The following is a 24,868-nucleotide window of genomic DNA, read 5'->3' as shown; positions in this document are numbered from 1 at the left end:
TACGATGAGGAGGAAGACAAACAAAAAGCAGAAACTAGCAAACACATGAAAAACACACGCCCGACTCACTTCCTATCGTTCGTGGGAGAGTAAATTATGTTCTGGCGATAAATAATTCTGCCCTTCACACTGGCGGTCCTTCTGGGCGGCATTTATCTCTTGTTGCTTCGCCTTTTAAGCTCCACTATCAGCAAGAATCGCACACTATACTCCGACAGAATCCCCGGGACTGGCGTTGCTGCTGTTCATTTTGGTTCGCGGTTTGGTTGTTTTTTTTCTTCGTTACTCTCCGTCATCCGAATCCAGTCGTCGATGGCACACGGTCGGTAGGGAACGGCATGAAGCACAACCGCCCAATGCGATGACATTGGTAAATTAAGTTTGACATTTATTATCAGCGCGGCTTATGCTTGGTGATGGTTCGCTCTTTTTTTTTTAGTTGGATGCTGCTTCAGACTGTTTGAGCTCATAAATCTGGCGATTGTTAGCGGTGGCAGACGTAAGCCGCTCGGCCAGATGATCGGACCCTGGCCGAAGGAAGAAGCGATTCGTTCGAGTTGTCGAATTCAATTTAGCAACTGTGTGTGCAGAGTGCACACTTGTGTTGGGTTGGCTTGATTTACCGGGCTTCCCAATTACCGAAAGTGATGCCGCCGTTGGCTTCCGCTTCGTTCCGGTTCGGCTGATTATCACACCTGGGGTGTGATGATCGGGATCTTGTTGATCGCATTTCACCACAAGAGATGCATTTAATTGATACTGATTAAAGCTTGTTGGAGGTTCTAGCGTGCATCGCCGCTAGTGAGCTAGAGGTTCATTTTTTTTGGGACGATAAGTTCAGGTGATCTTAAGCCTGGAGTTTCTGGCTTTTCTTGAAGTTTATACCCGAATTGCTCGATCGATCAGCTCTGGGTATGGAAGAATTACTCGAATGGGATTTTGCTACTGGACTTATCATATAAACATTGGATCTATTTTATAAGAGTTCCTACTCTAAAGGAGTTTGATGATACAGGTTTAACAGTTCCAAGAGTAAATATTTCAAATATTTGTTTATGGACACAGAGCATCAAAGCATCAGTAGTTTCAGACTTATCAAACCATTCTTTTTTTTCAAAGAAGGATGATTTTGAAATTCAAATCTGAAAAATGATCAAGATAAATGATATTTAATGAGAACCTAGTTGCATTTCAGGATATCTTGACAAATCCCTCAAGGTTGTCTTTAAAGGCGTCAACTCATGCCATTACCAGCAACTTCCATTGTTAATATCCAGATCAGAGTTCTGGAAAAAATGAAAAAAACTGAATGTCTTTAGCGTCACCCTGTCACAGCAAGCAGCAATGGAATAACGAGCAAAACAATTGAACAGTTATGGGACAGTAAATTTGTTTATGCTTTCATACCTCCATGCTGCAATGTCTGCCCCCCCAAAACAGAAGAACGCCACGATCCACACCAACCTAGTTGCTTTCACATGCAATAGGTGTCCCCCCCGCCATGTAATATGAAACCACGCGAAGGAGCAAAACAACAAAACAATCTCGGCACAAACTATTATTCAAATAGACTTCGGCGTGCTGCTGACGGTCATTGTACCGTTGTTCTTTCCCTCTTTCTTCACTGCTCCGCTGACTCACCTCTTCCATTCTTCCCTATTTCGCTCCCTAGTCCCTAGTCTTGTTTTTTGGGCTCGTGCTAAATGGAGCTGGAACACGTGGTCAGCTTGAATATTAATGTCGCCATGTTGGTGAGTGTGCGCGGACGCAAGCCATTCGCATAAAAGCAACAATCAGGAACGGCAAGAGGGAAAAAAACAGTGGTTAGTGGTCCTTTTTTTGCAAATAGTGAACAGGTGCCTTCAGTAGATCGGTAGACACTGTTTCAGAACCGTTGCAGCAATGTTTAGCGGTTGTTGAATTGTTTTCTTCCTGAGCTAGCGTAGAAGGAAGCCACACACTGCCTTAGCTGTTGGGTGAATTTTAATAACGCAACACGATGTTGATGTTCGGTTCGTTGCTGCTGTCTTGCGGTCAAACATTCGTCTCCGCCAGCTAATTGCTTCTAGCTAGCGGTTTGTTCATGCTTTTCCTCTTTCCGGCACCCCGAAGGAACTTAAAATTCATCGCCACGAAAAGAAAGGCGAATCATCCCCACATTTGGGGTCTGCGATTTTGATCGTTTCGATGATTAATGCGCGGGATGCTACCCGGGGCAAACACATTCCCGATGGCACGGTACGACATGGTTCGGGAAAACAATGGCTGGTAATTAATCAACAATTACATTGCCCAGGTCGGTGGCATCCCACTGTTACCGTACGCAGCAAATTGCCTCTTTTAGCGAGCAATTTAACTTACGATGAGTTCATCATCGACTCAATCCAATCCGATGAAATAGGAGTGCGCTCTGCTTCAAGCACACACAAGCGCACACAGAACGTATGCTTAAGTGTGTCGATCGCAAAACCTTCTCCAACCACACTAAAGTTTATTATAAAGATCCTTTTTTTCTACTGTGACCTTCTCGTACCCCGCGCTTATGGTGGAGTTTCCTGCCACACATTGATGCGGAAATCCGATTGAGCGTGACTAAAGCGCGTACGAAATGATTGGTCCTTCGCTGCACAAAAAAAAAACCACTTCAAAGTGCAGTTTAATCGCACATCTTGCACTTCAGCGCCAATTAGCGTGCATAACGTGCAGGGGAGCAATTATTTTTGCAATTTTTGCACTCACCCGCTTTGCGTGGAATGTCAACCACCATCACGGCTGCTTGTCGAAGAAGATGTCATCTTCAGGGAACCAGAGAATTGTGCTCTTTGAACACATCTTAGCAGATATATTGCTGCACGGCAATTTGCTTTTTAGAATTTCATTTAATTTTAACTACAACAGAAGACTTTAGGGGGATTTCTCTCGAATTATGTTTTCTTTTAAGTTCCGATCGTACATAGCGAAAGATCTTGCTGTAAAGTATAAGCGTGTGTGTAAGTTCCTGATTTTCCTTAACAACTATGCTGCCTAATAAGCAGATCATAAATGCTCACAAAATCAGCACGCAACTCCTAAAAGTATGCAAAAAAAGTTGTGAAAAGACCAACAAAGAAAAGAAAATTGTATAAAAGGTGCAAATCACGAGTGGAAAGCATTTTTTTTATTGCAAAATATTTATGCGCAACATATGCGAGATCGTTGGCTGTTTGTTTTTTTGCGAAACATATTAAAAACTCCCGGCTTGAAATGGATAAAAAAAGGATCACAAAATCGCACAACAGTTTGATGAGTTTTGAATTATTCATTCGATGCACTTGCGGATAGATAGACCGTGGCGCTCGAACATTAATGGCGGAGAATGGCAACAACGCACAAAACAAGAAGTCTAAACGCTTAAAGTATGAGCAGAACTTTTTTTTTGAGGCATTTTCCCTCCGTTTTCGAGCATAAGCAAAACGGTTGACACTGGCCGGGTGCCGAAGGTGAGGTGGATTAAAAATTCTAATCAGTCGCCGGATTTGGTGTTGCTCACTTTTCCCGGAATGGAGCTGACGATTTCAGTTCACTGAAATGCTATGCGGTCGAGGGACAAGCGTCCTGCAGAATTTATGATGCTTCCAAAAAATAAAAAAAGACGGACTACAAGTTTTGGGAACTGAGGAAGAGTGAAATAGTGCGCATGGAAAGGTTGTAACGAGCATAAATGAATTTCATTGCTCCGTTTCCGCCATGGCGCCACACGATTTTTATTTTCTTGTTCAGCTTACCCGGTTCAGTTTAAATAATAGGATAATCCATCCGATCCTCAGGTGCTGGCGCAATGATTTATGGATCGGTGCGTTGCTACTTTTAATAAAAATCTAATAAACTACCATCCTTCCCTGCCTTGTCCCACCCAGTGCGCAAGTCACGATTTCGACAAATCAAATTCGAAAAAAATGTAATAAATAAATATTCGAACGCAAACGAGGGAAATGAACTGTACATACACGAAAAAGTGCGTGCCCAATCAGAGCGATGAACCGTTTGAATGGTTTAGTCGATGGACACGACAAGGAGAAGAAAAAAAAACAAGATACATACACTTTAAATCAAAATCGGAAAGAAGAACACGCATACGCATGGGTAAAGAATCGTTAATAGACTATCGCCTTTTCGGCCACAAACCGCATTCAAGTTGACACGCGCACGTGCGTACGCCCAGCAACCACTGGCCAACGAACGGAGTGATGGTGGGCTTTATAGCGTCTTCCTGACCGGCCTTTGATTGACCGAGCGAAACAAAAAGAAATCGCCCACGAACGGGTTTTGTTTGGGGACGGTGATGGTGATGACATGTACCGCTTTTCCGGTGCGTTGAATAGAATTTATTTGTGACTAAGTTTTTTGAAAACGTTCAACCAATTAACATCTGCAATATCGGCATTCAACAAAGAGAATTTATATTCGTATGCACATCGAGAATAAAGATTATTTTGCTCCCAACAAGATGAAATGAGTCATTGTGGTGAATATCAGCAAATTTGAGGGATCTCTCCCAACGAACAACCGTTGGCCAGAACTGCTGGAGAACCTCGAGTCATGCTGCTTATCAGTCTTCCAGCTGCAGTCGTTGCCATGACACATAACTTGGTGTTGATTGCTCTAGCAATTATTTCAATCGTCGGAGTTGTTGCTAGTAAGATTATAGAATTTTAGAAGGTGTAATAACTCTAACTTCTTAACACATCATCTTCCCAACAGTCGATAGAACACCCTTAAGGTATGTCCCCTTTCGGTGTCGATGTGGTATTTCCGTCTCGATAACGTTCCGCTGCGATGGATTTGCTCACTGTCCGGACGGGTCAGATGAGATCGACTGTCAGAGTGCATCGGTCATCGAAAAACCTTCCGCTCTAGCAACCGTACAAGTTGGTGAGTGGATGAATCTAACATGCCGTGGTGCAGGTGTACCGCCACCGATCGTACGATGGAAAATGAACGGAAATGAATTGCTCGATCCTGTCTGTGACTGGGTGTCGGAGAATGGCGATGGACATTTAGCCTGCCGAATGCGATTAATAGACGCGGGTAACTATTCCTGCCATCTGGCACATCCACACGGAACGGTGAATGTACAACCGGTAACGGTTGCCGTGGTTCGAGGAAATCCATGTCCGAAAGGGGAATTTCTAGCGGGTGATGAAAACACCAGCTCCTGTATGAAGTGTTTTTGTTCTGGTGTTTCCGAACTCTGCCATCAGGTGAATGTTTTCAGATGGAATGTAAGTGTAACTGGTATATAGAGAAAAAACGGTGTGAAAATCAAGTTCTCCAATGCTTAGTATACGATGGCGATGAACGATTGGAAAATGCGATACGCAACGTGGGATGGAAATGGAACTGTGAAGACGATGAAAACTATCAGCAACTTCCCTTCAAATCGGACCCTGTACTACAGTCTTCCGTATCGCTTCATCGAGCATCAAGTAATGTCGTACGGAGGATATCTACAGATCCCAATAGAACCAGACGAACCTCAAGAGATTCCAGATATTATACTCATGGTAAGAATACTACCTAAGAAATGAAATGTTTTTAAAATTATTCCATTTTTCGTTCGTTTTAGGGCTATAATCGATCAATCATTTACAGGAGCAGTAACATTGACGTGATCAGGCATGAGATGGCTAATATTAAGCTACAGGAGTCGAGTTTCGTTCATCTTAACGGATCATCCATCGATCGAGTAGAGTTCCTAACAGTGCTTGCATACATTGATCATTTTCTGATTCGAATGCATCCCAAGAATGGACGTTATGAACCAAGTGGACGGCTAATCGTAATGGACTCTGCAAGTGACTATCAGCGAGGTTTGGGTATAGCGACCCACATCGAAGAGTGTCGCTGTCCTGCCGGGTTCCGTGGCAACTCCTGCGAGCGGTGTGACTTTGGCTACAATCGAGCGTTTATTGGACCACCGATGGGTTTATGTATGCCGTGGGAGTGGCACCGGGCACGATACGTTCCAAAGAGTATCACTCCGAGAACTTACCATTACGTGTGAAAGACTATGCGTGGAGAAGATGTAGACTTACCTGTAAATAGAATAGAAAAGATATACTTATTAAAACATGTTGCTATTCTTTGTAAGGGTAATATTGTAAGGGATAATTGATTGATACAATAAGTTTGAATTCACGAGGAGTTCTAGCATAGCAAATGATCAAACGATGAAGTTAAACTCAATAAGTTAGGGTGACGACATGATGTTTTTGGGCAGTCTTTTCTGGATTGACTCCTGTACTAAGGAGTTGATCTATCCGACATCTTCTTTGAAACCACCACAAGCTCATGAGTTCTTCATAAGAACGTCTCCGAAAACTTGAATTACCCAGAAGAGTCTTCCATATAAAATAAGTTAATTATGACTCAAAACTTATCAATATCAATGCAACATTGAATGTCGCTAGAATGTCTGTTTGTACAAATACTCTTTAATTCTTAATACAGTTTAAAGGGCTGTTTAATTATACATCCCTCAGGCGTCACGACACAACAACTCCTACTCCCCCATCAATAAGTTGCTACGAGTTGTTGTTGACTGACTGTGTGCGTTCGGTATGTTGATCTTGAATCTTCCTTTTCTTCATCATCCAGATCGTATCCTCTTTCTTTCTCTCTCAATGTCCCCCCCCCGGGGTAGATGCGTTCTGCCCTTTTGCCTTTTGCCGTTCCGGTTCGTGGACTGTTGGTGAGAAATTTTTACCACCCTGGGAAAATTTCACCCGATCCGACGGTCACCCTTCTGTGCGTTTCTTGCAAACGTAGTTGCGGGCGCAATGCTGTGTTAGTGGCTTTCACCCACGCCGTACAGACACGGTAGTATCATACATCAGGTTAAGGTTTTTGTGTATATTTGTGTAAAGTCTGTATAGAAAATACTTTTTCTTAACAAAAAAAAACTAACGGGTAAATAAGACGACAAACGTCTCCCTACATTAACCCACCTTAGTATTGGTGTTGGTGTGTTGCTTGTATCAAAACATTCCACCCCAACACAGGTCCAAACGGTGCAAATAAGCCGTGGTTTTTTGTGGTACCTTTGCTGCTCTAAGACATTATACGGGTGAACGAACCTGAAGAAGTTTGCGCCAATTCCTCCCGTTTTCTTCTCTTCGACCTGAACGTCGAGCTGATATTTCCGTTCCAGTGAGCACAGGTGTCTTCACTTCCGTCCGGATGTTACCAATCCCCTGCCAAACGTGGTTCGTTCTTTTTCGCGATCATCGCGAGTTTCGTGTGAGGTGTGTTCCGTTGTGGATCACATGTGATGATCGGGTTTGTTTTGTACATGTGTGTAGGAATAGAGCTAGAAGCTGACGCGAATGGCAACTACTTCACTCCATCCTGTGGTTTTTTGGTCGCGGATCTGGGTAGTTTCTTTTACGAGGATTAATTGCTAGCTTGTTTGCTGTAAATCTTTGCTCACCAAGCTCCGGGTACGCTTCACTGAACCGGAGAGTAGCATAACACATCGCACCCGAACATGGTTCAATTAAGGCGCTAAAGGGAAGTTGCTTCACGCTTCAGCCCACGACTGTGGGAAAACCGATTTTTCTGCAATGCAAGAACATTCCTGTGGGTCTACGAGCATGTTCTTGCTTGTAGTTACATGGAGAAGATACTATTTGTAAATCATGCAATATCATGTCTATTCTTGCACAATTCTTGATTAAAAACAATCCGATGTAAAAAAAGGAAGATCACTCAATAAAAATGTTGGACAAGGTTGTACAGAAGGAAATATTCCAAAACAAAAACAAAAAACAGTAAGACGAAACCTGTCTCACAGATTAATTTATCTTCCATCGTTCGCTAAAAACTGCGAAATGTGATAGAGAACCAGGGGACCTGCGTGAGCAAAGCGGGATAAGAAATACCATTCCAAGAAATCGCCACACGTCCACAACGAGTCAGGTGATTGATCGACATCGATCGACAAACTCCAGTAGAAAAAAAAATCCTCACAAATCCCACCGAACCGACCAAACGCAAAGGATTCTTGATTTGTAACTTCCTCCCTTGGGTTTGTGTGTTTTTACGGTTGTTTCAACGTTTGCACCGTTGTGTTTCTCCTCTTCCAAGCGACACGAAATGAATTTGACAAGTTGCTCCTAAAGGCCACACCCACAGACGCAGATCTCCGGATCGGACGATGTCTGGTCCGGTGCGTTGTAGACGACTGCACGATACGGATCCGAACGATTCCGATCTGACATCAGCCATTTACCAAATTTAGTTTCGAAGAAATCACGTACGAGATTGATCGTGGTAACGTTGGGCGTAGCGGGGTCCTGTCAGCGCTCCGATCGCTTGGGTTGGGGAGAAGGCATCGAGAAGCTCGCGCAAACCCGGTAGCAAACGTCAGTCAGTGGAAGCGCTTGATGAGGATTTGAATCTCGACCCGATCGTATCACATCGAAGACAAATGTCAGTCAAATACGGACGGTTGCGGGTTGTTGCGAGAATGTTCCCTATTCGAACCTTACAGCAATATCGACCAGATATCCTAAGGAAACCTTAGTGACTTTGATGCTCCAGCTTGTAAGTCTTGTTGGAGAATGTGTGTTCGCGTAAGCCTTCGCGATGTCCAGATCTCGCGAGAGTAATTAAGTCGTCTTTAGAGCAAATTAGCCACAATTGCGTTGGGTGGAGAAAAAAAGGTGGAAAATTATCGGCACGATGAGATTTCACCGATTGCGCAGCTGCGAGACATCACGATCACGCCGCACTGGGGAGGAGTTCGATTGCGTGTAAGGATTGTATCGCTTTTTTTTCACGACAGACTTTTCCTGTAACTGCAAAATCAATGGAACGTTAGTGGCCGGGAAGCGATCGGCACTGATCATTATCAATGAGCCTCGTTAGCTGAGATGTATGTTTATAATGACTTTCTAGCATGAAATCATCGGTACTTTTCCTCGTACATGCCAACTAATGCGTTGATTTACTTCTCTGAAACTGCTTCATAAAGGCGTGAATTTTATTTAAATTTTGTTTTTCATTTTTCTAACACTTTTAATAATTATTTATGTGAGCTACGAAGCTTGATGGATGTTTCGCGGAAGAAGACTAGTATTTTACTTAAAAGCACATCCAACCATTTCCGTTTTTACCCAAAATGAAGTCATTTCCACACGCGTGTGCTAAAAGCTTTCAAACTCACTTTCCACTGTTGGGCGGATTGCAACCCCCAGGTCCCAGATAAAATGACTGATTAAAAGGTCGCAACATAAATCATCGTTCAGCTTTTCATCATCGTCTGATGCGCTTTCTAGTGCCTTAATCAACGTGACAATTATTTCGCCTGGGAATGGTGCCAGAAGGCCAACTGCCAACCGAGCAATGCAGAAGTTGCCGGAAGGAAAAGGTGTGAAAAATGGTTCCTCGATGTAAATGAGGATGCGCTACTCATAGGATACGGAGCAGATGTTTGCTGATTGTGATTTACCACTAAAATAAACCGTAAAGTCATTACGGGTAGAAAAAGTTCCGTATGGTAAAGAAGGATATAATAATTTAATATAATGTGCCCCGGACAAAACCTCATGAAAACCTCAAAGTAAACATGAGCGAAAGGTTGTATACCACTCAGAATAACATGAATCATTTGTTGTTGTTTTAATGATATTAAACAAATATTCAACGAGTCCGTTCATCCGCACACCGAAACTAAAGTTGCGAAGAAAGTGGAGTAATGCGTTTTCGTTTCCAACTCTTACTGTCTGGTCTTCTTCTACCCGAGAAACATTTAATTAGCATAATCTCCCACGCGACGCAACGCACCACAACATCGCTTTTGGGCTTCGCAGTACACCGCACACAAGTCAAACAACATAAATTTTCTTGTACACTTTCTCTGCCCCTCGCTTATGCTTCCGGAGCGAAGATATCTCCAGGCACCCCGCTCGGGGGCAGGGCATCCGTAGTTCAGCGAGCAAAATAAAAGGAAACCATGTTTGTGCGTACGAGAAAGGGTTCACGGAGGGATTAGACTACGTTGCGTGCCTGAACATCCCGAAACAATAGCAACATCAAAACGCACACAGCAACACCCCGTGTGGTACGGTGTGTCACACCCGGAACGCACCGCGGCATGCTTATCCGTTCGTAATGCGGAAGGTTTACTTTTATTTTTAATTTCCTCACCATGTCGTCTAGCTGACACCGCGGTGTGGTTGCGAGTCTATTTTTTGTGCTTTTTGTTTCCCTTGTTCTTTCTCCTCTAATCGGCTCTCGATCTGATTCAACACTCTAGCTGCGGTATGAAGATCGACCGATCGAGATTGTTGCACCTGCGGCAGTTGATGTATTAAAGGGCCCCCGGGAGATCTACTACCCAATTGCGGAAAGATGAGATCATGTGCCGTTAGATGTAGGAATCGGTGGCGTTATCATCGCTTTCTAGTGATGGAAGTTTTTATTTTTTCGTGCTGGTATGTTGTTCGATCAGATCGCTACGATGCACGCTACACATAAGCTTACATGGTGGATAGGATTGATTTTTATCACGAATCATAGAGACCGGTAGAGCTTACAATGTTGCTGAGGAGGACTTGCGAGGAAATACGAGGGAGTCTTACAAGAAATAAAAATGATCTCTTAAAATACTTACATAAGCTACCATGCTCCAACTACAACTTGTAGAACTCCTGAAATATATTTTCCATAATAATTCAAGACCGATTTGGCGCATTCGTAGAAAAGATGCCGAAACCAAGACTCAAACATTGATTAAGATCTATTCGAAACATAAACATATTGCAAAATTCTGGAGAAATCTGTTAGGAACTTCTTGTGGTACAAAGGAATAGTCAAAGTTTCAACAAAACATCGCCAACTATTCAACATAATCATACGACAGTAAAGCAAAGGTACCAGACTAATACGATAGGACAAGATCATTTATTAAGTGGAGAAAGATGTAAAACCTTCAAAACCTTTTGCTAAAAGAGTTACAACTCATCCGAAATTCCTTGGAAATCGGACATTGTTACGAACAGATTTGGCAGCACTGACACTGCGCGGAATCTTCCATAGATCAATCCAGATCCTAATGAATGTTTATGATGTGGAGATCACCAAGAACTCTCTGTTAGAAAATAAGGCAAAATCTTGATGTGGTAAAATCTTGCTCCCAAAAACTATCGATTAATCCACCAGGAGTCCCCCTCAACCCCAGAAGTTATCCAAAACTTTACCAATCTTGGGTTAAAAGTCAGTACTTTCAGAATCAATATTGAAATACACGTAGTAGCCTGCCAACAATTTTGTAAAAGTAGCCTGCCACAAAGATCTAGAACTGAGAATATATGAAACATTCATAGTTTTTCTACATATACGTTTTTTGTATGATGACCTGAACTAGATGACGTCATTAGAATGACACCGAACGACTTAGCCATTGAAATAAAACTTAGCTCACAGATCTGGATTCAACTTCAGGTAATAGACTGTGGATAATACCTTACTGGAGATAAACTAAAAAGGCGAAAATTGTTCCTATTGCCCTTGCTCAATGTTGTTTCAGAGCGTTACCAGGTTTATTTCCTCCTTGGCAGCTAACGATCAAGTGAACGCTTGACCCAAGTCGTTGACACTCGGGAAGAAATTATAAGCCAACGCATTGAAAACAGTAGAATAATCTACTGGAATCGAGACAGCGCAAACTGACACGTTGTTTCCCTTGTCAACCGTATTGCTGATGAATGACGAATGACGAGAACCGGAAAGGAAAAGATGACATCATAACATCGCATTGATAAGTAAGTGTAATGGAAATAATTGTTCGTAAAGAAGACTTTTTTTAATATATTGTATAGTAATTTCCATTTTTCTGCATACATAGTCCGCAATCGCCATTAGTCGCTCGGTTCGAACAAACTTTTTTGCAAACAATTTCAAAACGCCTGTACGAAATCTCGCGTAATCTCATCACCGATAGCGATGTGGACGCTCACATCTGATGTAGAAAAATTCAACCAGCTGTGCCGCATATCTAACACTTCATCGTAAAGTGTGGTTTGGCTTCCATTTTTCCACCGCACACTGTACAACCATTTCAACGACGGATGGAACTAGGAGAAAAATCATCACTCACACACACACACACACACACGTACAAATAATGAAAAAAAAACACTCATCTCGCAACACCCGTCAGCAGTGCAGATTAGTTACCGCCTGAATGTAAGTAACGCTGCAGTTACTGCAATTGCAGTCACCATTGCGGTACCTAGTATAATTGCACACTCTTCATACACGTGTGTTTGTATGTAGAGGGTGTTTTTTTTTGTGCGTTTGTAAGTAGTGTTGTTGTGTGTTTTTTTCTTTTTTTGCAAAATATCCACCCCTATTGTTCTCCAGCACAGGCGTCTTGTTGTTGTTCCCACAGTCTAGATTTTTTCTGTGTTGTTTTGTTGTTTTTTTGCCTTCTCATCTCTCGCTCCACTACCCATGTCCGCGTTGTTGTTTTGCTGCCCTGATGGCTGATAGTAATTTTCGCGGCAACCAGACAGCAAATGGCAGTAGCAACAGCTGATGATGATGATGGTGATGCTGTTGTCGGGCTACTACCTACTGCCACTGCTTCTGCTGCAATCCGAGCGATTTTCCAACCTCCTCCCATTGCCGGGGTTTGTACGTGGGGTGCACTTGTCGGCGATGCAACTTGCAGCAATTGTAGCGCTTCTGGAAGGTTGTTGTTTTTTTTTGCTCATTCCTCCCGTACGAAGCGGAAAGTTTAAACGGTGCTGGCCGGGAGTGTTTAAGCGTAATTCGTCCGTTGCTAAATGTGTATTAACTTTAATGCGGTTGCTGTAGTTTTTTTCTCTGCTTCTGCTCCATGTTCCACAACTCCGCCCTAACGATCATCATCATTATCAATGTGATGCTGTCAGCGGTAAAATGAGTTGCATCGCATTGCGACAACCGCATTCAAATCACAAAACCCCCTACTTGAGGGGAATGTCTTCTTCTAGCATAAATCGCAATAAATAAATAAAACAACTGCCAGTTCTTCAGCGGTCTGCTAGCTTCTAAACATGCTGCCCATCAACGAAACTAAGCGCGAATGATTCATGTGAGGATAGACCGTACACACACGCACCAAAAAAAAAAGAATTGACGCTCCACGCAGGAAATGCTCGTAATTGAAATGCATAACACGGGCCAGATTAAATCTACCTTTGCCCTACATTTGCACCTTCCAATCAGCCCCAAACAGCAGAATCAAGGGACTCCCCCCAACACGGCGAAGTCGCGCTAGAAGAGTCACTTCTCTGCACCCAACTATTCCCGGACACTCCGGGAACGGTACTTTCTTTGGGTTTTATTACCTTTCGCGGGCGGGGAGAGATAGAATCCCTCCGGGGGGTTCGACAGCATAACCGGATGCGAAAAGAGATTAATGTACCCCATTGCACCGTTCATCCATCCTGCAGCGCACACCCCAAAACCCTTCGCAAAGTGTGTCTGATGAATGAAAAATCAACTTCAAACTAATCGATCGTACTTCATAGTGCACTCGAACCGGTCGAGTGAAGCATAGCGTACGGGTCCATCGTTCTGGTGGGGTTTAAAAAATAAATGAACAAAATTCATACCCAACGAACGCACACCAGCGAACCAAGTGTGTGTGTACGCAATATCTTAAAAAATAAATTTTTATTTCCCTCTTATGGAGGTCTCTTCTTCAGTGGGCAGGAGATAAGGAGGAATGGAGGGCATAGTCTCCGCCAAGGGAACCACGAATGAATGCGTACGCTGGGCACGCTTTCGTCCGGAAAATGTTTATTTCAATCACTGGCTGCTGATCGGAATACCTAATATTTCGGATGGTCCGTTGTCGGTTCTGTTCGTCAACGTTGGACGTTCTCTAGGCTTTCTATTACACGTTTAGACGGTTCGGTTGCAATTATTGGGTGATTCTTTATCGAGGTTTGGAGTTCCTTCTTATTTCCCATTTAGAAAATACAAGAGTTTTGAGCTCAACTGGTAATCTTGGAGTAATTTCTGGATTCTTTTCAACTTGAACTGGAATATGTTGACTTCTTCCCCAATTTCGGGCACTTTGAACCAATTTGAAATAGATTCTCGATTGTCGCACTGAAAGGTTTGCTAAAGTACTTGAACTTGAAGTACAGAACATGAGAAGAGTCCCTGATATACTTCAACATATTCTGGTTCAACTTGAAAAAAACCCAGATTTAGTTCTAAAATTGAAACATGAACTGAAAAACCCTGTAAGTAATTCTAAAGAATGAAAGTATAGTAAAAAATTTTAAAATCCAAAAGAAAAGGAAGCTCCATACTAATGAGTATTAATCATTTCGCTTCTTTTTCTAAAATCCATAAATTACGCTACTTTGTATCGTTCCAGAAGGAAGATGCACCTGAAGAATGCATGATCAGGGTTTGCCTGTACCGTTTGCCTGGTTGGTGTGAATGAAAATTGCAACCAAATTTATTATGTGTCAAAATATTTTTGCTCATTTTATTGTAACTTTTCGTGCACTGAGCTTCCGCCCTTAGAAACGCCTTACGCGCCTGTTCATTTCTTTGTCTGATTTGTGTTTTTTTATTCTTCAACCAATTTTCCTGCTCTTGTGATTGTTATTCTTTTCCCTCTCTCTGCTTCGCCCTATACACATCGTAATAAATTGCAATTTATTAAGGCGACACTCTATCAAGCGGTGATTTGCATTCGCAAGAACTGGCAACAAGCAAAAGCTGTGCGAAAGAAAGGCATTTGCCTTCTTTGCAAGTCGGTGGCACCAAGGAGAATGTGATGCGTCCGCCAATGATTAAGCGCACCCAAGCCTTACCCTTATACACAAAAAAAGACACCGCTTGCCCTTTCTTCCCTTCCAACCATGGCTACCGGTTCGATGGTAATTTTGCGTGCTTTTCATCGTTAATTATCACCAACGGTGTTGCCGGTGCAGCCTTTCCGCACTGCCGCATCCCATTATTTTTTTTTTTGCCCAAAACACCTTCCTTGCCGGGTCGTTTTGCCGGTGGGGATTTGCCATTTTTTGGGAATTTATACACCGAAAACGACCAACAATCGGCCAGCCCGATCGCAGGCAACCATCTGCAGCGCCATGGCTTCGGCTGATCAAGCGCCTCCATCGGGAATGGGGAGTGAGCGCGCGCGCGCGCGTCCGCACGATATGGCAGCGCCAAAGTGTGCGTGCTTTATGGAGATGGCGACACCCTTCGGAATACCAAAACAGACCTAACTTTGGGCTTTCGCGTCGTTTTGCACGTTTTACGGTTTGCCGATCATATTGTGGCATGTGCCGGCTCGTACACCGTGTTTACGAAAGCGGGAAATATTTTTATGTACTTTATTGCGCAAAATAAAGCAAGCGACAAAAAAGATTTCTGCACACGCACACGTCGCTCAAACGACACCCAACGAAACAATTGGGAGGTACGGGTTTTTTGGGGTGACTTTTGAAGAAATGGAAGTTTTGGGTGCTGATCGATCATGCGGATCGTTAAATTAACCAGGGGTAGAAAACATATTTATTTGATATGCTTTTTATGTGGTTCTTTGCCTTTTGCGTCGTACCGCTTACCGTTAGAGAGAGAAAGAGAGAGATAAAATCAATTTTCCATACACGGAACGGATATTGGGCTTTTTTTTACAACATTTTATGAGCTTCGGAGAAACTCGTAGGAAGATAAGCTTCGAGTGCCCAAACTCGTAGGAGACGATGACTTTTTGGAAATAATATATTTTTAGGAATTAAAATTTCCTGTTCTTTAGTCTGTGGTAATAAAGCATTTCTCTATTTGCATTATGTGTGGATTAAATCCATATTTTTATTTGAAAAGGTTACAAATAGTCCGACTAAAAATGTTTAACAATCATAAAATTTCCTTCGAAGTGCTTTCAAAGAAATAAATTAACATAAATTATTCGAATAACATCATCCCAAGACACAATCCCGTATCCATATTCATTTCCTTCAGTATTTTATAATCAAACATAATTAAATAGAAGCTCTAATAGTATAGAAAGCATCAAACTTAAAATGACACTTGCTAACTAAACTTCTGTTCATTCCTTAGCAGTTCCGTACAGTGTCAATCGCCCTTCTTGCTTCGCATCATTTTGCCATCCTTCAGCCACTGTCCTTCGCGCACGGCACAGAGCAAATAAATCTACAACAAATCCAAAACAGTCACACAGCAAGATCACGCCGAAGAGGGTTGCCTTGTTTTCAGGCCTTGGTGCGATTCGGTCTCTCCTCGAGCGAACGGATGCAATAAATGTCAACGGAAATGTTAAAATGCACACCGAAACCGTGCACGTGCTCTCGTACCGTGGTGCATCGGTTGTCGAAGCCATCCATCAACCGTGCCGTGGCCAGGGAAGGAAGCTGCAATCGGAAATTCGGATCTGCCAAGGTCCGGGAGACAAAATGGCAGCTCGTTCCAACAACACCCGGGGTAAAAGGGAGACACGATACGATCGACGATCGCCGGCCTAGCCGGATAGGGAGCATTCCCCCTGTTTGCTGTGCCATTATAGCGAATGTAAAACGAGCTGGAAGGATTTGTAAATCATCGATCGGTGGTTACGACGGTGCGTAAGGTTTATCTGCCAAATCTTCGGGACGCCAAACGGGACGGAGATCGATCGATGCCAGTGCACATTCCTTGTGTGGCAGTGTGTCGTCCGATGACGAACGGCGGAGTGAATGCAATTGTTGCCCATTAAATGTGTTTGTGCCTAACGATGCCTAAGGATCGAATACTTTGTACCGAACCGATCGGACGGGATCGAAGATCGTGTGAGTGTGATAGAATGATTTTTCATCGCACGCATCATGTTTGCACCATTTTGCCGGTAATCGTAATGTGATCTAGGAAGTGCCCGTGTAAGGAGTTTTTTGCTCTTGATGAGCGATGCCGATCTTCTAGCAAGAATTTTTTTTTTTAATAACCTCCATCTTTAGGAACACACAAAACAAGAGTTTAAATTAACCAAACTCGTCATGCAACTTGTTGATGACACGCCGCGTTTTGGGGACAGGCGGAATAAATCCAAACCCAAGCACAAAAGGCACACGATTTGATGTCGATAAATGTTAATGGTTCATCCTTCCCGTTGTTAGTCACGGTTTCAACGCGCTCCGGCTTGCAAGAAGCCCAACATTTGTCATTAAAGCTAATGACGCGTCTGCGTTCTCTTTCGACGCAATTGAACGCGCGATCTTTTCGGGGTCGCCATCATTCAAACATTCGACTATACGAACGAAATAAATCTAATTACGGCACCATTTTTTTTATTTATCTGTCGTCTACCTTTACTGGAAAGAAGAAGAAAAAAACACATCCAACTTAATTTCAACCCAATGAGAATCCGCTCCGTCTATTAGCGCCAACCGCTAGTGAACGGGTTTTAGATACGGTTTTATATTTTTCCAAAACCTTCCATCGCCACCCGGCGTTGATCTTGGGGCTCGTCTACTGTTACGTATATGAAGGTGATAGAGAGGAGGTTGTAAGTTAAACGAACATAGGGATTGAAAAAAAAAACAACAACACACACCACAAGCAATCACGGCAGGCCTCGAAACCGTTCGAACAGGGACGGCCATTTTGAGGTAAGATTTACAAAAAAACATAAAAAAATCCAAAAATCTCCAACTGTGGAGGTGGTCGATTTCGTCGAAGCAATTATTGGTGTCTATCTTTTCCACACTGCCTAAAAGGGGTGTCTATCTGTCGTTCATTAGTGAACGTTCGTCTGCGGGGCAACGGGATCTGAGTAGAAGGGTACTAAAAATCTGTTCCATTTCAAAACGCTTGAACGTCTTGACGAGTTCGTTTTTTTTTTTGGTTTGGTATCTAAAGTCACCCATAACGGAAGAGTGCTCAGCAAGTTTGGAAACTTACTCTTATACGTCTCGAAACACTCGAAATGCGTCACGGTAAGAAAGTGGGTTGTACTCGCAAGGTGGGTTATTCATGGTTGTTTTTATTTCGATGCCTCCCATTTTCGACTGGCGAATGGTAATGAAAAACGAAATTAACTGCTTCAGCTGGGGTCGGATGAAAAACCGGCGTCCACTGGCACCGCTGAACAGACAAACTGTTTCAGTGGAACCATGAAAAATTCCTACCACTACCAGGAGTTTCTTCATTTTCGAAGCATGATGTTGAAGAAGTTTTACATTACAGCATGATCTATGCCAAAATATGCAAAGAATCAAATGCTTTATAAAATAGAGAAGACAAGATACTGAAATTATAAATCAGTTCGTTTATATTAATTCAATAACGAATTTTATAAATTATTTAAATCACGAGAACAAAATTCATTCTCTTGGAAGGTATGTTTCTTTTAGTAGGAAAGTTCTTTTAGTTAAAGAAGTTCAATTTAATATAATGTTTGCCATTACTTGTGAGCTATTAAATAATCCTTCTATAGCTTGATCGTCAGAGATTCATGAATGGTCAATTTAAAAAGGTTTTTAAATTATTCAAAAATGTCTGCCTTGTATGTGAATAAATTTAAGTATAAAGACTTTTTTTCATTCTTTAATATTTTTTCTTTATTTTAATTATAAAGAATATGATTCTGCCATGGCCGAATAGTCGGACAGCACGGATAAAAGGTTCATCAACATTTTGATACTTAATTTTGTTATTGATTATTGTAAAATTAAGTTTTGTTCGATCTCGTATAAACTAAACCATTCCCAGTTGAAGTATTTACTATTTGCCATAAACAATTATATTGTTCTTTAATATGTCAAACTGCGAATAGATTTTTTATTTTTTAGTTAAAATAATCAATTTACTTAATATTTTAGATTTGCTCTGGAAGTAACATTTCAGCTGCAACTCACCTTGTAGTTGCAATTTGGCTTTTAATTAAATTTTAGGGATGGTAATCTTTAATCAGGTCAGCCAGCACATTGGAACACACACCCTCGAATCCACCGGGGTCCAAGAACGACCTTACACTGCCTGCAGTTAATTTACTTTTTACGTTGTTGTTACCCCGTACTAACAGCTTGTGTGCAATAACAACTTTGATGACATCGAACGATCGTACGAACGAGATCGTCGGGAAGCGTTGCTGGATGGAATGGAAGGTACTGCAGGGTTTGTGTTTTTTTTACCACCCCTCGCATGTGCCCTTTCTCCTTACCACCTCACCGAATGGCCCACGCTTCGCGCTTGAGTTGCTACGGCCCCCAAAAAAGGAAGGGATCGTCATTTCCGGCTTCAGCCTTTACCGCTTCAGCTGACCGCCGGAAAATGTGCTCCCCAAACTGCACCCACAGCGCAACAGTCGATTTTGTTGAAGCAATCGAGGTGGTTTTTTTTAGTGTTTTTTATGCTCTTTTTTTGTTGTGTTCGTTCCTTCTTTAAGCCCAACCCGACTTTACGATGACGAGAATTTAGGTTGATCAGTTTAGAGTGATGTATTTTTTTGTTGTCTTCTATCCTTCTCTCTTTCTCGCCTTCCTATCCACTTTTTTGCTACTCTTCCTTCCCTGCACGGCGATTCATTCATCACCATCATTCACATTCGTCCCGTCCCGGCAATCCAAACCCACCGCCGAAATGCTCATTTGCATGTCGCTTGATCGGTTGGATGATTCGAGTCACTGCTTTTTTTTTCGGTCCAGCTTTCAGTCGGTGCGGTTCACGCAACGATCGTCTCGTCTGCAACCGGTGATGGATGGATTGGTTTCAATGCTATCCACCGGTGTACCACGGACCCACGGATTGGATCTCCGTGAAATCGACCTCGAAAGCCAACCGAAGATGAGGTAAAAATCAAACTGCCACTCTACATTTAGCGGGCCTTTTTTTTCACTGATGCCCGTCACCGTCGGTTAAGTGCATTGCTTGCGGCCCATTGCTCGTCCCTCGAGGGTGGGTAAGGACACACGAAAATGACGCGATCATTAAGGTGCTGCGCAGTAAAGTACCAAGGCAGCAGTCATTTGGGAGGCTTTTTCTGCACTAAAATTGCTCCGATAATTACTCTTTGAAAACTGGACCACTTTCGTGGCTGTCAAAATGATTGCGCTTAAGCGATAGTGGCGCAATGTGCCTAATGGCCTTAAAGAGGTTGAGATGAGGTTGCATTACGTTTTTGACGATATATTGATGGTGGCCGGAGAGAACACCTTTAGGCACAATCGCTCGCGAAGCAAAGTGGAACGATTTTAGAATTTATGCTCTTCGGCGGTACGTAAAGCAACACATAATTCATGCATACCTCATTCCCAATTGACACGTAAATATATAAACTACCAGTAGCTTAGTTATAAGTCACAAGCATACCTTCAAAACCATGCGGTATCCTCATTAGTCCGGTTGCCATATTATACTATCGCGTCACGACTAGTTCAATTTATTGCACATTCGCGTAAAACGATTAAACTGATGTATGCGGTGTACGCCAATACACCGAACTGTTCCCAAGGCGTTTGAAGAAAAGTCCAACTCAACTCAAACGAACGGTTGCTCGGCTAACCATACACCCAAGTGTATTACAGTTGGTTGATTTATTTGTAAACAATCTGATTTACAGTCACCGGTAACTTCGGTTGTAACCACTCCGAACTGCTTCTGCACGGTTGTGTAGCGTTTAAAACTGTAATCCTTAAACCGGCTGAGCGAACAAAAACGAAAGACTTTGGAAGCGAGACCGCACAGGCGACGAACCCGCGCACGGATTGGACGTACGGTACAGAAAATGGGCACTCGATACAAAATCAAAGACCAAAAGGAAGGTCGCGATGATTATGGGTAAATCAACCAATCGGATCGAATTAAAAGAGGGCGGTGTCTATAATTGCCCGATTTGCTTTCGCCCCCCGCGGGTGAGAAGAGAGCTGTGAGAAGAGCGAGAAAGGAAAATATGGTACCGCAGCGCTATGAATGAGACCGATTTTTCACGCGCGGTAAAAGAGAGATCACTGGATTTAAAAGCTCTCAGCATGAAAGCGTGAGCAAGAGAGACCGAACGATAAATGCTCACTGTTTGCTGATTTCTCACTTACAGCATCTCATCTCATCTTATCTCGCCGTACGATAAAACCGCAATCTCACCATAGTTGTTGCGAACATTTCTTCGCTGTTTTCAAGATCAACAACCAGAATCGTTCGTACGTTGTCTTGCTTTATTCGTTTCGTTTCTTCCAGCGCCAATCGAATAGCATCGTTGCAAATCGCGTTGCACCGCGATGATGTTCTCCATTGCAAATGTGCAACGTGAAGATTTGCTTTTCAGTTTCAGTTCGACTACGTAGTACCAGCTTAAGTTCGCGATGTGGCATAAACAAAGGCACGCTAACGTACGAGTCGGAGTCGAATAAATATAAATAAAGCGAACACACCAATACACCAACGAGTGGATAATTTATGCGGCACACTTTGGCCCTAATTGGAGTTCGAGCAAATCGAAGTCTTCGGTTGGACCGAACTTTTTTCTTCAACCGAACTCGTCCCTGGCTGTCTGCTTTGTATGGGTTTGTCGCTTGTAAAGGAAATGGCCGGCTGGTTGGAAGAGCTAAACATTCTTGTTCACCCACCGGAACCAGTCGGTTGCAGAATGATAATATACAGAAATGCAGAACTTTATAGCACATTTTTATAGCAGCTTCACTTAACCGGGCTGTTAGTCATCAGCTTTCTGCCACCCTCAACACTTTATCGGTAAACCATTTTTCAAAAACAAATTCGTCACCCGAATCGAAAAAACCATTTTATTAATCTTATCTACTTAAGCCACTAATTTTGGTGGTGGGATTATAAAACCATCCCATGGTTTACGGTTTATGGTTTATGGTTATTTTTTCACTGTCATCCTAGCGACACATTACTCAACCATGTGCGTCAATGGTATTGAACTGTTGAACCTTGCAGTTATTTTTATATTGTTTTTTTTTCTTTTTGCCCTCACCGGACAACGTGACAATTTCCTGTTCCGAATCACAATCGATCGTCTAGGAGTGGTCACGTTGAAGATCATGTCATCGAACGTTTCCCCGGTGGGAGTTTCATTCAAATCCCACCCCTAAATGTTTAATCAACATTTAATTTGTCGTTCAATTTAATTCCGATCAATCCGAAACTGCATCACACGAACCAGGCACCCATGCAACAGGAAATTGTTCCCGTAGAAGATGCACAGATTTTCATTTAATGCTAGATTCGCGTGCCATTTTGTGTATGAGCCAGTGAGTCACCGATTGCGAATTACGTAAACCAAACTACCTACAACAAGCGGCTTTTGCGGTGCGAGAGATAGAGATCCGTATCAGGTGGGAAATTTCAATAATCTGCCAAGTTGCCTGACTCATCCAAACCTGTCGGATAAGTGTGAAAACTTAGAAAATCCGATTATAAGTCTTGCTCATCTTTATCGTGCACCTTGTTTGCGAGACATCCAATAGAGTTTTGAGCTCCTTTTCCTAATGCCACCGTAACATCTTTCAAATCGATAGTGCGAGTGGAAGCGTAATGGGTTTTTATCGTCTGTGATAAGATTGACCACCGTGCTTGCTACCTGCTACCTGTTACAACGTCCGAACACCGGTGCGAAATGGTCATCCAAAGCGTGTAATCTTATCTCTGGTTCAAAGTAAAAAGAGTTCGAAGTAAGAAAAAAAAAGCACCAACACAGAAAAGCCAACAGAAATTCAAGCCCACGAGAGTACTTGCGCCTGTTAAGACAGCGTAGACGGTTAAATTTGGTGATTAAACTGATTGATTGGTCATTGATTGAGTACATGGGCCGATGCCGTGCCGTGGTTCACCTAAGGTCAGCTTAGGCGAGCCTGACAGATGAGAAATAGAGTGTTTGATTGGAAGTGTACCTTCCAACTGTCGAACGATCCGGTAGCATAGAGCTGCGCCATCGACTGATAATGTGTAAATGACTGCGCGATTTGGAAACATGTCGACACTGGTTGTTGATCGTGCGATCCACGGTGGTGCGTTGTGTAATAGATGAGATAAATTTTCATCTAGACAACTTCAGACGAGCCAATGTCTTGACGGAATTGACATCTCCAAATTGGTTCGTAAAAAAAACAAACTAGAAGTGCCAATTACTTCCCCCTTCAATTGGTTCAAGCTAAAAATAAATTGAGTCTTAAACCATCCACCTGGTTTAACACTGACCTACCCCGATAAACTACCTCCCCGACAGCTTCAGCCGGCCACACGCTCTTATCACTTAATCCTTCCGGCTTATGGACTTACCTAGCATTTTGCTGAGATCGGCATTGTGTAGATCGGGATTCTCGTCTGCGAGCTTCTTCCGCTCGACCTTGGCCCACACCATAAACGCATTCATGGGCCGCCGGATACGTGCTTCCTTGGCGCTCTTTAGACCTCCGTGCGGTCCAAGTTTGCCCGGACCGTGGGGGCCACCGTACGCCTGCCGCTGATGCAGCACGCCATAGTTCGAGGCACAGAACTCGCTCTGATAAGGACCGGCCGCAGTCAGTGCGTACCCTCCCCAGCCTCCACCACCACCGCCCGGTTCGTCCTGGGGCAGAATCGTCGGCATCGGTACGTCCTGATGGTGGTACGGACTGTACTGGCTCATTAGAGGCGAGCTGGACAGCAGTGGTGACTGTGATTGGAGCAGGGATGCGTTCGACGAGAGTAACGGTGAGTGGGACTGCATGAGCGGTGAGGACATCATGCCATTACTGCCCCCCAGCATACTGGGACTCTGCGGTGCCAACATGCTGCCATGCTGGGAGAGGGTAGAAAGGGGCGAACTGGCCGCGGGATTGTGTTGCTGTTGTTGCTGCTGCTGCTGTTGCTGCATCGGATGGACATATTCCTCGTAGTTCCGATGGTAGCTCTGTTGCGGCTGATGCTGAGGAGAACTGTAACAAGAAAATAAAGGATTTAATAAGAATATTTTCAAGCAAGTGCGGATTTTATAATAATATTCTTTTGTAATAACTACAACAAAAAAACGAACCAAAGTGATAATGCCCGTATGAACATAGTCAACTGCTTCTGTGAAAAATAAAGCGAAGGGAACTGGAGTACTAGACCGATTCCCGAGACATGTTAGCTTAACGATAAGCAACGATATGGGTCACACGGTAGGTGACGTCGCCATCGGTAGTCGTGCCTGTCGTCCTCAAACGTGGTTGACTACCGCCGCTACCTTCTCCGTGTGGAGCAGAAGCTACAACTGAAGCGGTTCCATGTTTGTTCACCGACTGGTTCACTTCGTGCCATCGGCAAACATTGAGCTGTGCTCCTCTAGATAACGCACTAGGACCACCAACAGTGCTGACAAGCGGATTCCCCACCGCCAACAAGCGCACACCATCCTACACGGGCAGTAGGTTTTTTTTCTTCTCCCCAATTTGTCCAATGTATCGATGGCAGATGATCCTCACGAAGCCGCCCTGCAGGAACCCGGTATCGATATACGGCACAACGGGATCATGATCTCGCGAATGTTACCAGAAACGAGGAATCACGAACGGATAGCATATCGTGACATTGGTGCCCAAACAACCAAGATATTAGTTTCCGCTCGGTGGACATTTACGGTATCGGCACATTGTTTGGTCTGATCGGTAGGAATGGTTGATTTTACGATAGTGAACCATTACCTCAAAGAAGATCAATTCGTTTGGTGGAAATTGGCTCATAGCAGTTCCAAGCATACGCATACGATTGAAGAACTTCAAGGATTTTATGAAAGCAGAAGCTATTTCTGATGTTGGAATTGATTTTGCAAATAACATAAATCACACCTTTAATGAAATTAGAAATAGCAGGAAAAAACGTGTCCTCTCCTTACATA

At 43.2% G+C, this 24,868-nt stretch overlaps 2 protein-coding genes across 3 annotated transcripts in view; one reads left to right on the top strand and one right to left on the bottom strand.

Annotated features, from left to right (window-relative positions):
• The window catches only part of LOC125768357 (putative transcription factor SOX-15), a 53,461-nt gene that overhangs the window by 3,801 nt on the left and 24,792 nt on the right, over positions 1–24,868 (bottom strand). Inside the window, exons 1-2 of one of the 2 annotated variants that reach the window (XM_049435888.1) lie at positions 24,026–24,262; positions 23,290–23,927 (exon numbers count right to left, since the gene is read on the bottom strand). In XM_049435888.1, the coding sequence (XP_049291845.1) occupies positions 23,290–23,927; positions 24,026–24,051 (664 nt within the window). In that variant the 5' untranslated portion in view covers positions 24,052–24,262. Of the gene's footprint in view, positions 1–23,289; positions 23,928–24,025; positions 24,263–24,868 lie in introns of those variants that run through there. The other variant, XM_049435887.1, reaches the window with a different exon arrangement.
• LOC125768408 (basement membrane-specific heparan sulfate proteoglycan core protein-like) lies at positions 4,308–6,085 on the top strand. Its single transcript, XM_049436025.1, has 3 exons — positions 4,308–5,261; positions 5,322–5,543; positions 5,606–6,085. The coding sequence occupies exons 1-3, from the start codon at positions 4,920–4,922 to the stop codon at positions 6,041–6,043; spliced, it is 1,002 nt and encodes a 333-aa protein (XP_049291982.1). The 5' UTR covers positions 4,308–4,919; the 3' UTR covers positions 6,044–6,085.

This window comes from Anopheles funestus, chromosome 3RL, assembly GCF_943734845.2.
Source record: "Anopheles funestus chromosome 3RL, idAnoFuneDA-416_04, whole genome shotgun sequence".
Taxonomy (NCBI): domain Eukaryota; kingdom Metazoa; phylum Arthropoda; class Insecta; order Diptera; family Culicidae; genus Anopheles; species Anopheles funestus.
Note: the sequence above shows the minus strand (reverse complement) of the source record. Positions and strands in the feature narration are given on the sequence as shown.